This window comes from Pelophylax lessonae (assembly GCF_965119305.1).
Source record: "Pelophylax lessonae genome assembly, chromosome: 12".
Classification (NCBI taxonomy): Eukaryota; Metazoa; Chordata; class Amphibia; order Anura; family Ranidae; genus Pelophylax; species Pelophylax lessonae.
The window spans coordinates 132,181,558-132,195,827 of record NC_138779.1 but is presented as its reverse complement, the minus strand read 5'-3'; the positions used below and the strand labels follow the sequence as shown (position 1 = coordinate 132,195,827).

Genomic DNA, 14,270 nt, shown 5'->3' with positions numbered 1-14,270 from the left:
AGCCTGGCAGACATTGGCTAGAGCCTGGCGAAAGTTTTCTCAATTTCACTTCGGTTCAGCAAAGGCTCATAGGGACCATGGTCCATTAGAGGCTCACTTCCATACTCAATTACTTTTACACCAAATTATAAAAGGCCTGGGATAATTGGATAAACTATAACTCCTATCTGAATTTTAAAGCATGCCCTGCTCTCTGTATAACACCACATCCAACCGACCACTGACTTTCCTGTTTGTTGGCCCACGTGGGATTACTCCCAGACACACCCCCCGGCTTCTCTTCTCTGGCCTTTACCATTTCCCTTCTTTGTAGTCTTACCCTTCTCTATGATCCCCCTTCTTGGCCTAGTGCTTTTACAAGAGGCGGTTGGCTCTCCTCCATTTCCCTCTTTTACAGAGGTGACCAAGTCTACCAACATTGAGCACTTCCCACTGGAATTTTCTTTTTCTTTATTTCTTGTGCTGGACATGGGGTTTTTGCTACTCCGGGGCCTGCAGTCTTCAGCCCCTGCTTATAGCTTGTGCCATAATGCTCATGTGTATTTTTTTGACAATCCTGCCTTGGTTTACCTTGTTATATAATGCATCATTCCTAGGTTTGTTTCTCTTCGTATTGTCTGTAAAACTCGAAAAAATACCTAATAAATCTCTTGCAAATAAAAACCAACTGTAATAATTGAAGAACAAATAAAGACAACTCTTGATATAGTTCATTTTCAATTTAATTTACTGAGTCTATGATTTCACAAAAAGAATGAAAAGGATTTAAAACTGTACAATGAAAGAAAGCCTTAGACATTGTATCCAATCAAGCCACCTTTTCCAATGCATTCTCCAATGTAGAACCAAAATAGAACCTCCGTTGCAACCAGACCATTTCTGACAGCTTCCTGTGGGGGTCAGAAAAAAATTAAAGTTATTTAGACATAATAAAAACACTAGTTACCATTAGTTATTTGTAGTGAGCTAAAACATTCTAAATTCTCACTGTGCTAGCAGTTTTGTAGTATAATGCAAAGTACTGTATTAGACCAATTCGGACTAATAATTATTAATAATTTTAACTAATAATTAGTTAAAAGGTCTCCAGAACATGCAGTAATCAAAACACACTTTTATATTGCATTAGGGAGATATCAAATATAAAACGTATACCAACAAAGCAATCTTATCCAATAGCGCCGTCTTAAGTATACCATAATTCAGGGCTCGACAAAACTCAAAGTGTCAGGTCACAATGGCGACTGGAAATTGCTTCCCGACGCCTGGGTTACACTGCAGCAGTGGTCTGGATCCTCCCATGTGGCCCACTGGCAGGTGCGCGAATTAACATTGGGCTGGCCTGCTGGAGCAGGATACATGCTCCGTTGTGCAAATAGGCACCCTGTTGTGGGCGGTGCTATGAGCAAGGCTTGCTCTCACTGCCCACTCACCTCCGACATCATCTTTCCAGTTTGAGTGGACGGGGAGTGCCGCCTGTCAGTGCAGAAGAAAAAGACGACTTATTTGCAAAATCTCCCCCCCCCCTTTCAATTTTCGATCTTTCTTTAGCTTCAGCACCAGGAGTGAGCAATTCTTACTGCCTGATTTCCCAGGCATGCAGTTTTGGGCACCCGATTTAAAAAAACTGGCTCCTAAATTCTAAGCAAATTTGTCAAGCTCTGCCATAATTTATGAAAATACAAACTATAGTCTCCCCAATCGTTCCCACGCTCAATTAACGTCAGGTGCTGTGGACACAGCCGGTTGTAAATATGCTTTAGACTGTTTAAAAGGTAATCTATGGTTGGCTCATGTATTAAATGCCTTATTTTGGAGTCTGTTAGTAATGCACTTTTGGATGCCTGTATTGCCATTTTATAACAACACTGAAAGCATAAAGCTGAACTCCCATCTTTGGATACACTTTACAGTGGTTTGAGTCAGCTTGGCCTAAATGAATCATGTCCCTCACTAACATGTGGCGCTTCTGGATGTGCGGTATAAACTGTATGTAGCTGAAGCTACATACAGCATCCTGCACTGTGTTCCGGGTTCAAGTCAACACTTCCTGTCTCATACCCTGAATACAGTAGAGTATCACAGCAGTGCTCAGCCAGAGACGGCGATGCATTCTATCAATGCATACAAAGGTTCCTCTAACTGGCTGAATCACAGAGCTGGCTGGTGATGTCATAACCTCAGACTCAGCCAATCAGAGAAAGCTTTGTATTCATTGATAGAATACTTTGCTGTCTATGAATGACTAAGCACTGCTGTGGTAGACTCCTCTGTGTTCTGGGTATGAAAAATGAAGTCTTGGCTCGAACCCGGAACACAGTGTGGTATGCTGCATGTTGCCTCAGCTACATACAGTTAACCACTTCCCGCCCGCCCTATTACAGATTGACGGCGGGAATGTGGTTGAGTTATCCTGACCGGACGTCATATGACGGCGGCAGGATAACTCCGCTCTGGGCACCCCCCGGGGGCGCGCAGAGCGGCGATCGGTGATGCGAGGTGTCAGTCTGACACCCTGCATCTCCGATCTCGGTAAAGAGCCTCTGACGGAGGCTCTTTACCATGTGATCAGCCGTGTCCAATCACGGCTGGTCACATAGTAAATAGGAACAGCCGTTGATCGGCTTTCCTTAGTTCGTGCCTGACAGGCACGAGTAAAGGAGCGCTGATCGGCGGCTCCCCTGACAGGGGGGGGGGGTCGGCACTGGTAATCAGATCATTGATTACCAGTGCAGACCCTCGGGGGGGGGGGATGCCACTAGATCCACCAGGGATGCCCACTATGACCCCAGGGATGCCCACTATGACCCCAGGGATGCCCACTATGGCCACCAGGGATGGCAATCAGGGCTCAGGGAGCCCCCCATTGCCCTCCCCATCAGTGATGCCCACCAGTGTCCTCCCTATCAGTGCTGCCCACAAGTGCCCATCACTGCCATCCTTTAGTGTCGCCCACCAGTGCCCATTATTGCCCACCAGTGCCGCCTATCAGTGCCCATCAGTGCCGCCTGTCAGTGCCGATCAGTGCCGCCCATCAGTGCCCATCAGTGCCGCCTATCAGTGCCCATTAGTGCCCGTCAGTGCCACCTATCAATGCCCGTCAGTGCCACCTATCAGTGTCCATCAATGCCGCCTATCAGTGCCCAGCAGTGCCGCCTATCAGTGCCCACCAATGCTGCATATCTGTGCCACATATCAGTGCCTATCAGTGCCGCATATCAGTGCCGCCTATCAGTGCCACCTATCAGTGCCACCCCATCAGTGCCACCCCATCAGTGCCACCCCATCAGTGCCACCCCATCAGTGCCACCCCATCAGTGCCACCCCATCAGTGCCACCCCATCAGTGCCACCCCATCAGTGCCACCCCATCAGTGCCACCCCATCAGTGCCACCCCATCAGTGCCACCCCATCAGTGCCACCCCATCAGTGCCACCCCATCAGTGCCACCCCATCAGTGCCTCCTCATCAGTGCCTGTCAGTGCAGTCTCATCAGTGCTCATCAGTGCAGGAAAAAAATTATTTATTTACAAAATTGTATAACATAAACAAAATTTTTTTTTTTTTTTTTTAAAACTTTTCGGTCTTTTTTTATTTGTTTAGCAAAAAGTAAAAATCGCAGAGGTGATCAAATACCACCAAAAGAAAGCTCTATTTGTGGGGGGAAAATGACATAAATTTGGTGAAGGTACAGTGTTGCATGACCGCGCAATTGTCATTCAAAATGCAACAGCGCTAAAAGGGGAAAATTGGCCTGGGCGGGAAGGGAGGGAAGTGCCCTGTATTAAAGTGGTTAATATCCCACATTCAGTGGCCTCACATGTTATTTGGGGATATAGTTTGTTTCGGCCAAATTCGCCCAAACAAATTATGTAAAGTATATCCAAAGATGGAGTTCAACTTTAATTTTTTTAAATAGAGATCATCTTGAGGTAATTTAACATAGCTGGATTCACCTGCAAATCAATATTGATATAATGGGTACTGGATGTGCCCTTGATTAGTGCAGCCATAAGTCTAGTAACTTCCCTGCTGTAGTTCTGTTACAGTGAGCAGTGATGTCATTACATCCTTGCTCAATGTAGTGAGTGGGCCCAGAAGTCTCAGCCTCCTAGTTCTGTACATGCCTGATGTGGCCGACAAACTCAGCCCTAGCTCTGGCCCACACACCCGGCCATTACTTCCAGCATAATGTGAAAAGTAGTGCTGCTTCCTGGCACAGATGTGAAGTGCGGAGAAATACAAAGATCTCCTCCCTATGCACGGAAGCTGCTAATTTTTCAGTGGAACCTGATAACATTACCATGAAAAATTACAAGAAAAAGTAATTCATTCTAATTTTACAAATATGTTCCAATACAGCCTGGGGGAGAGGATCTGCATATGCCAACTTAGCAGGATCTTGGAAAGGGGCCTTAATTATTTTGATTACCCCAAATTTCAAATCTCCTAGACCACTCCATAAACATCAGAAAGTATGTGCGTTCCTATAGCCAATTTGATACTTTTTAATCTAGTCCTACCTAAAAAAAAACAAAAACAAAGTGTACTTTCTGCATACAGTTTGCACTGCTCATCTCATAATTTAGACACCCAAGTTATACATCTGGACCTATTCTCTTACCCTGACAGTGAGCTGAGACAGGCGACCCTTCTGGAATGACTGTACCAATCCTTTTATGCCATCAATGGCTTTTGGAATCTCTGAAGGTCCCGGAGGAGTCAATTCCACACGAGCATAGTACCAGAAAGTCGCAAGTCGTGGGCGTGAGTAAGTGACTGCAGCTAAAAAAAACAAAAACCCAAGCACAGTATTTAATCAAAAGGTCATGTCCAACAATGCATAAACATGTGATTTCCTATTTACAAAACCCCTGTCAACTGTTTACAGTCTATTCCAACTTTTAGGAGCCTTCGGTATATCCAACGTGCACCAGAAAGGAAGTGAAAAACTGTTAGATATAATGTATATTTGCATTTTTTAAACCCAAAACTCAAAATTTGATATATCACAGCTTACCAGTCCTTGCATGTCTTGGCTGCATTTGTTTTTTTGTTTCCCACCTAAGGTATAGATATTTCATACATAAATATATTGTCAGGTTCAATTTAAGTAGTTTAATATACCTAACTTTAACATTTTTTAGAACCTATCCTATCTGTTTTATGGAGAAGACGTTACCTACAAAAATCTGGCTGGGCTAATAAACTTTTTACATCATCCCTGGTGTCAAGCATTGGCTACATTGCACACAGCTGCCATTTGTATCACAGATTGGTGGTTCCATTCAGTGCTTTTTTTGTGGTTCCTTTGGTGTTTTGTACAGAAGGAGCCTGACCACTTAAAGCGTAAGCCATCATACAGATTTAAACCAATGGTGATCAACCTAAAAATTAGAGGGCTGCAAGTGCATTCCCAGACTTTCCTAGAGGGACACACAAATGCAGCACATTTTCAGACCTCAGCACCCCAAAATTTTGGTCATGCTGCATTTTTTTTTTTTTTTTTTTTTTAGTGTAACCCAATGCACACTTTAAATACAATAACCTCCAGCATTGGTGTCAGTGAGCGCAATAATGGCGACTGGAAATTGCATCCCGACACCTGGGTTACACTGCAGCAGTGGTTGGGATCCTCCCATCTGGATGCAATATATCAACGAAATATGGTACAAAGGAACATTTTTAAAAGTTTAGGAGGATACAGATCCGTTTCTATTGCTTGTTATATGTGAGTAATGAGTTTTAGGCTCCCTATCCACTAGTGCAACTTGTCATGCGATTATGGACACAGTCACATGACAAGTCACAGCCCATTGATATTAATGGCAGTCGTTCCCATCTATGCCACTTTGATGCGACTTTGATCCAGAGTGTAAAGTTGGATCAAAGCTGCGCCTAAAGTCACACAACTTGAGTCGCACTAGTGGAAATGTTGCCAGTAGGCTAGAGTGCAGCTTTGATTCAACTTTACACTCTGGATCAAAGTCACATCAAAAGTGGCATCAAAGTAGTGCAGGTATCTTTTCAAAGTTGCTGATTTTTAAAGTCATAGATGGGGGAACGGGTGCCATCAATATGCTGTGACTGTGTTGCTTTCCTTGTGTTCTAAGCCAAAGCATCCTAAAGAGATTGCCTGAACCACATCCAAAGAACGTAATGCAGTCAGGGTGTAGCTTGCAGGACTGAGTCGTTCCAAAAAATTGGATTCCCGGTTTGTCCTTACGGATGGTTCCCGTAAGGGGCTGGCCGCGTCTGACCATTTTGATGGATTAGGCAGACTGTGGTGCAGGCCTATTGTGTAAAGGTCAGGATTCTCAGTTTTCCTGTTAAGGCGCATTTTACGAGGGTGCTTAGTGCCTCTTGGGCCTTCCGTCACCTGGCGTCAGTGGTGCAAGTTTCCAGGCAGCCACCTGGTCGTCCATGCACACTTTCACAAAATTGTATAGGGTAGATGATGCCACCTTTGGTCGCAAGGTTTTGCGGGCCACTGTTGGAGAGGATATATCCTCTTTGAGGGCGTTCATTTTTGCCAGGTGAGCTCAAGTCGTTTCCTTGTTGAGCTCCCGTTTTACCTGGTTGGCTAGGTTTAGGCTTTGGGAAGTATGTTTTTCTGTGTTCTTCCTACCCCTCATATTGATACTGCTTTGGGGCGTCCAAAGGGTCAAATAAGATATGGACCTGTGTCTGTCAATGAACAAAAGAAAAAGAAAAAACTGGATCTTTGTTTTACCTTAAAATAGTTTTCTCCGATGTTCATTGACGGACACCGCACCTGCCCCTCTAATGAGTAGGGGTTTATAGTCTTCTGACACTGTTACAAAACTGAAGAGCTAGAGCAGGAAGTGGGAGTATACCCCCTGGGACTGCCCTATGGGCATAGTCAAACTCTTAACTCTTTTCCACCTAGTGTCCTACTAAGGAGAGCAGCATAACCCAAGGGTCAAAGAAAATATGGAGCTGTGTCCGTCAATGATCAGAGAAAAGGATTTTACGTTAAGACAAAAATCCAGTTTTTCAAGCATTGCCTACAACAAATATACGGAGTACTTCTAATTGCCATAAGAATAATGTATTGCACAAAATAGCTTCCAAAATATCAGTTGGCTGTTGCCTTTTCACTCTTTTTAAAGAAAAAATAAAGCTTTTGTGAGCACACAGGCACTGCACTTATCCTTTGGTCAGTCTCGGAAGAATGTAAAGAAAGGTCACTGCCGCACGCCAGTTTGAGGACAGGTAGAGGTCTCATTGCTTGTTCTTCTAAAGACATTTACCAAACTGTGGCAAACCTTTCTAGCCCTGAATTTACTCACCCTCACACATCACAAAGCTTAAAATGATTGACTGGAAAGCATTCACAGCGCTTCACTTTTTCCACATTGTTATGTTACAGCCTTATTCCAAAATGGAATAAAATAATTTTCCTCAAAATTCTACAAACAATACCCCATAATGACAATGTGACAGAAGTCTGTTTGAAATCTTTGCAAATTTAAAAAAATTGACATGTACAGTATCTTACAAAAAGTCCACCCCTCAAATTTTTGTAAATATTTTATTATATCTTTTCATGTGACAACACTGAAGACAGGGCTCGACAAACCCCGGGCGCCAGGTCGCATTGGCGACTAGAATTAGAAACCTGGCGCCTGGGGTGCACTGCAAGAGGTGTCCTGTCCCTTTTGCACCCACCCAACCACTCACCGAGTGGGGTGGCCGGGAGTTTGACCAGCAGTAACTAATGGCTGTTTCCCCTGCCTGTCCTCAATGCCTGCCCATCTCCTTCCCCAAGAGGAGATGAGATGGAAGTTTTTGCAGGCTTCATCTCCCTGTCCACTTACCTTTGCTTTAAAAGGTAAGTGGACAGGGAGTTTGGTTATTAATTTCTTTTTTTCAATTATATATATATATATATATATATATATATATATATATATATATATAAAATCTTTTTTTTTTTCCTCATCCCCATGCCACAGCCGAAGGCACCTTTCACACGGGCTGTCTGATCAGGTCTGCCTGTCAGTTTCTCAGGCAGACCTGATCGGACCCTTCAGTCTCCTCTATGGAGCGGTAATCTGCCGCCATCTGATCCTGTCTGCCAAAAACAGACGGATGGTGGTTCTATTTTCTATAAATCCCATGGATCGGATCAGATGGCATCGGATGGAAACAGACAGACAGTGTTTCCATCCGATTGCGCTATAGAGGAGAGTGGGGTTCTAGTCGTCTTTATGTGTAAATTTAGTATGTTATTTTTTTGGAAATAAAGCTTGGCTGTTTGTTAAAAAAAAAACTGGCTCCTAACTTTTTTAGCTGGCTCCTAGATTTCAGGAAAATTTGTCAAGCCCTGACTGAAGAAATGATACTTTGCTACAATGTAAAGTAGTGAGTGTTCAGCTTGTATAACAGTGTATATTTCCTGCCCCCTCAAAATAACTCAACATACAGCCAATAATGTCTAAACTGCTGGCAACAAAAGTGAGTACACCCTTAAGTGAAAATGTTCAAAATTAGGCCCAAAGTGTCAATATTTTGTGTGGCCACCATTATTTTCCAGCACTGCCTTAACCCTCTTGGGCATGGAGTTCACCAGAGCTTCACAGGATGCCACTGGAGTCCTCTTCCTCTACTCCACCTTCCGTTTGAGGATGCCCCACAAATGCTCAATAGGGGTTGGGTCTGGAGACATGCTTGGCTAGTTCATCACCTTTACCCTCAGCTTCTTTAGCAAGGCAGTGGTAGTCTTGGAGATGTGCTTGGGGTCGTTATGTTGGAATACTGACCTGCAGCTAGAGATATGACGTTTTTCGGTAATTCGATATATTGCGGTATTGCATACCCACAGTATTGCTATTGTGGTAATTTTTAAAAATACGGTGTTTCTCTGCTCTCCAAGTCTGCCTGATTTTTTAATTGATACTTTCAGCAAGCCGGATGAGTCATTCACTCACTCAACAGTTCACTCACTCAATAGAGACAGGTCTGGTAATATGATTCTAGAGCGAGAGACTTAGCTCCTCCCTGTAACCAATCAGACGGCTCCCAGCACACACCCACATGCTTCTTCCAGGGCTCAGACAGACAGAAAAACTGCCTAATACAAGCAATTCTCTGCAGATAGAATAAGATTAGATAGATAGATAGATATTATATATACACATACATACATACATACACGGGCATAGCAGCGCACATTACATTATTATATAGCCATCAAGCAGTGTCTGGCCTACCTGGTGGTGACTGGTCCTGGCGCTCAGCTCCTATGGCCTGGTCATTAACCACTTGCCTTCTGTGCACTTAATCACCCTTCCCATCCAGGCCAATTTTCAGCTTTCAGCGCTCTCACACTTTGAATGACAATTGCGCGGTCATGCTACACTGTACCCATATGAAATTTTTATCATTTTTTTCACACAAATAGAGCTTTCTTTTGGTGGTATTTAATCATCTCTGGGTTTTTTATTTTTTACAAAAAAAAAAGAAAATTTTGAAAAAAAAAAAAAAAGTTTCTTATTTTCTGCGAGTAAATTTTGAAAATAAATTTTTCTCCCTCACTGATGTGCGCTGATGAGGCGGCACTGATGGGCACTGATAGGCTGCACTTATGGGCACTGATAGGCTGCACTTATGGGCACTGATGAGGTGGCACTTATGGGCACTGATGAGGTGGCACTAATATGCCGCACTGATGAGCACTGATAGGCGGCACTGATAGGTACTGAGAGGTGGCACTGACGGGTGGCACTGATGGACACTAACGGGTGGCACTGATGGACACTGACGGGTGGCACTGATGGGCGGCACTGATGAGCACTGATGGGCAGCACCATCAGTGCCCACACTCAGTGCCCATAGTGCTACCAGTCAGTGCTCATCAGTGCCTAGATGAGCAGGCACTGATGGGCACTGACTGGCAGCACTATGGGCACTGATTGTGGGCATTGATGGGGGCACTGATGGCGGGCACTGATGGGAGGGCAATGTGTGTGTTTTTTTTACCTTCAGTAATCAGGGCACTGGTGATCAGTGCCCTGATTACATGTCTCTGTGTCCCCAGCGGCTGTCGGCTCCCCCTCCTTCCTCACACTGCAGTGTCTGTGTGAGGAAGGAGCGCCGGCGATGAGAGATGATCTCATATGTTTACATATGAGATCATCTCTCATTGGACGGCTTGATCACGTGGTGAATGGCCGCTGTGATTGGCCATGTCCCTTGGACACGGCCGACACAGATTCTCCCCGCTGCGCGCTCGCAGGAGCGCGCGGGGGGGGGGGGGGGGGGGCGTGTCACTGGAGGCCGTTTAAAAACGGCCTCCCGAAAATTAGAGTCCGCGCTGCAGCCGTATATAGGCTGTAGCGCGGATGTGAGGAGGTTAAGGGGGCAAATCCTTGCGGTCCAGAAGTGGTTAAACCTGCAGGAGGACCGGTGTTTTTATCTATAAAATTACTATTGCTTTAGGCCTGGTTCACATGTATGCGGGTTGGCGACCCACATTTGCACAGGCATAGCAGCCCATTGATTCGAATGGGCTTGAGCTGCTATGCCTGCGTTTTTGGCTGAAAAAAAGGCGCATGCAGGATTTAAAAAAATACAGTGGCCGTGAAATCCATCCTTCTTTTGCACCATGTGACTTACCTGCAGTTGCTGCACATGCAAACTGTTTTTAAATGCTGGGCCCACGTATATTAAAAAAAAAAAAAAAAAAAAAAAAAAAAAAAAAAAAACCACACAGAAAGCTTGCCAGAGCAGGAACTGCAGGTAGGTCGCATGGTGCAAAAGCAGGATGGATTTCAAGGCCACCGAATTTTTTAAAAATGCTGCATGCACCTTTTTTCTGGGGAAAATGAGGGCATAGCAGCCCGTTCAAATCAATGGGCTGCTATGCCTGTGCAAATGTGGCCCGCCAACCCGCATACATGTGAACCAGGCCTAAAGAAATAGTAATTTATAAATTAACACCAGTCCTCCTTCAGGTTTAACCACTTCTGGACCACAAGGATTTGCCCCGTTAATGACCAGGCTATAGGATCGGACCTGAGTGCCAGGACCAGTCATCACCAGGTAGGCCAGACACTGCTTGATGACTTATTTTAGGCCTGGTTCACAGAGTCTGTGCTGACTGACTATATAATAACGTGCAAAAGTGAGCCAAAGTCCCTAAATTCAGCAATGAAATTCAAGTGAGGTAGAAATTTAATAATTGAATACTGTGATAATACCGTATACTGTGGCAAAACCTTAATTAATCGCAGGATGAAAATCTGATACCGTCACATGCCTACCTGCGGCACAGTCTCCAAAGGGAGGGGATCATGCTCAGCTTCAGTATGTCACAGTACATGTTGGCATTCATGGTTCCCTCAATGAACTGTAGCTCCCCAGTGCTGGCAGCACTTATACAGCCCCAGACCATGACACTCCCACCACCATGCTTGACTGTAGGCAGGACACACTTGTCTTTGTACTCCTCACCTGGTTGCCGCCACACACACTTGACACCATCTGAACCAAATACATTTATCTAGGTCTCATCAGGCTCCAGTAATCCATGTCCTTATTCCGCTTGTCCTCAGCAAACTTTTTGCGGGCGCTCTTGTGCATCATCTTTAGTAGCTTCCTTCTGGGACGACAGCCATGCAGACCAATTTGATGCAGTGTGCGGCGTATGGTCTGAGCACTGACAGGCTGACTCCCCCTTCAACCTCTGCAGGACTGCTGGCAGCACTCAAATGTCTATTTCCCAAAGACAACCTCTTGATATGACGCTGAGCACATGTACTCAACCTCTTTAGTCCACCATGCCGAGGCCTGTTCTGAGTGCAACCTGTCCTGTTAAATAGCTGTATGGTCTTAGCTACCAAGCTGCATCTCAGTTTCAGGGTCTTGGCAATCATCTTATAGCCTAGACCATCTTTATGTAGAGCAACAATTATCAGATCCTCAGAGTTCTCTGCCATGGAGGTGCCATGTTGAACTTCCAGTAACCAGTAAGAGAGAGTGAAAGCGATAACACCAAATTTAACACACCTGCTCCCCATTCACACCTGAGACCTTGTAACACTAACGAGTCATACGACCCTGGGGAGGGAAGATGGCCAATTTGGCCCAATTAGGACACTTTCACGTAGGGGTGTACTCACTTTTGTTGCCAGTGGTTTAGACATTAGTGGCTGTGTGCTATTTTGAGGGGACAGCAAATTTACACTGTTATACAAGCTGCACACTCACTACTTTACATTGTAGCAAAGTGTAATTTCTTCAGTGTTGTCACATGAAAAGAAAATATTTACAAAAATGTGAGGGGTGTACTCACTTGTGAAAAACTGTACATAAGTATTCACACTTATGGCCCGTACACACGATCCGAAAATCGGGCAAAAAATAACGCTTGTGAAAAGATCGGATGATAATCTGATCGTTAGTACACAGCTTACGAGAGGCAATCACGACAGTTCGCCCGATATTTATTCGGTCGTGCAAGCATAAAAATTTTGATCGTATTATAACACATCGTACGATAATCGTATTATCAGTATGTTGTTCGTCCGAAAAAAATGGTGAGCAGTAGACATAATTTCCCCTCACACGCTACAGCGTGGTTACGCATACCGGAAGCTTTTGAATCATTGTCCGAGAAAATTCGTATCGCAAGTAACCTCTCCCGTTTGCGAATATAATTGAGAGTTCCTAGCAACCAAAAAAAAAATGGACGGAACGTCGTCCGATTTTCGGATCTGGTGTACTGGGCATTGGTGCCGGTGTTCCGTGAAAAAACCCTACCCGTGAAAATTCCTTACCCTCATAATTTCCGGTGCACCTATGTCATGGAACAGCTGAGCTGCTTACCAGTGCGCATGCTTACAGCTCCAGAGGGTAGGGAATTTTCACGGGGTAGGGTTTTGTAACGTTACACCGCATCAGCTGTTGCCACAATGGGTTGCAGTGCCAAGCATCCCCCATTCCCATATTGCATAGTGGGAACACAGGTTCCTGCTCGCGATTTTAGAAGCACAATTCACGTGCATTTTCATAGGGCAGCCCTTATATTTTAATGGGCTACCCTATGCAGGTTTGTTACACTCAAGGAGCTCAGGAGCCAAATTTTGTCCGAGCCTGGCGAGATTTTTACATGCACATTTTGCTGCGTGGCAAAAATCGCACTGCATTTTGGGTGCCACCCAATTGCTTTTGATACAGAATTGCAATGATTATGCCCACGGTGAATAAGGTCCCTGGTTGGACTTGCATTGTGGTTTGGGCACATTTTTTTTTTTTTGAGGGGCACCATTCATTTGGATGAGCCTCATCCTCAGAAGGATTTGTACATGTTATGACACAAGGCTGTTGGGTTTAACTTAGGCTGCATTCACACTTGAGCGTAGCGTTTTACCGCGATTTTTACCGCGATTTTCAGGCGTTTTTGGAGGCAGGCATTGAAATCTATCAAAAACGCTGGTAAGCAGCTCAAAAAGAAGCTCCTGTACTTTTTTCAGCTACAGGCGTTTTGCAAAACGCTCAGATGTGAACAGGGGCCATTTAAATGAATGGGATTTTACTTGTTGGGCGTTTTGGAACGTTTTTTTTGAGCGTTTTTGGAGCTGAAAAACACTCAAAAACACCCAGGTGTGAATGGAGCCTTAAGAATGGCGCCGCAAACATGTTGTGCGTTTTCTTTGCTTACTTGCAGAAATGTTTGTTTCTACCACAGCGAAGTGTGATCGGGGCCTAGCTGTCCATACATCAAGCGCTTCAAATCGCTGAGATATGAGCGTGCAAAGATCTCAAAATTAAAAGGAAAACAGAAAAAAAAAAAGGAGGGGGGGGGTAGGAAGATGAGGTTGTGGAGGAATTCAATGAACACTGACATTGCCAATACAACTTTCTATTACTAGGGAAATGAGAGGTGGTCGTTGTGTAGAGGGCAGTGTAATCTGCAGCAGAGGTGAGGAATAAATCTATCATCCCTCCCACACAGCTCCATAGCTGTCCCGGGCTTACCGCTCACAAGCTGGGGGGTTTTAGTAACCACTGTCTTGACGAGTTTCTGAGCCGCCTGAGCCATGCTGGAGCGGAGATGAGGCCTAGCTTCCCACAAGCGAAGAGTGACCTCCCGGCAGAGTGCAGGAACAAGACAGAACCTCCCAATGTCACCCTCCCAGAGCAGACAAGACGAGTAATTCGAGGATAGACCGCCGCTTACTGGCGGGGAGGGGTGTAAGGGGCATCACATGTCACTTTCTCTAGCTAATTGTCCCGCCCACACA

The 14,270-nt window shown here is 44.9% G+C and overlaps 1 protein-coding gene across 1 annotated transcript; it reads right to left on the bottom strand.

Moving 5' to 3' along the window:
• Positions 1-704: 704 nt before the first annotated feature.
• On the bottom strand, positions 705-14,251 carry ATP5MG (ATP synthase membrane subunit g). Its single transcript, XM_082274165.1, has 3 exons — positions 14,005-14,251; positions 4,625-4,785; positions 705-890 (listed from the first exon to the last, which is right to left on the bottom strand). The coding sequence occupies exons 1-3, from the start codon at positions 14,066-14,068 to the stop codon at positions 792-794; spliced, it is 324 nt and encodes a 107-aa protein (XP_082130291.1). The 5' UTR covers positions 14,069-14,251; the 3' UTR covers positions 705-791.
• Between the last annotated feature and the right edge of the window lie 19 nt (positions 14,252-14,270).

Excerpts from the sequence above, each read along its gene's own strand:
- ATP5MG (XM_082274165.1), bottom strand. The coding sequence starts at position 14,068 with ATGGCTCAGGCGGCTCAGAAACTCGTCAAGACAGTGGTTACTAAAACC. Across the intron at positions 4,786-14,004 it reads AACCCCCCAGCTTGTGAGCG|CTGCAGTCACTTACTCACGC; the intron begins GTAAGCCCGGGA and ends TGTTTTTTTTAG. Across the intron at positions 891-4,624 it reads TGTCTCAGCTCACTGTCAGG|GAAGCTGTCAGAAATGGTCT; the intron begins GTAAGAGAATAG and ends TGACCCCCACAG.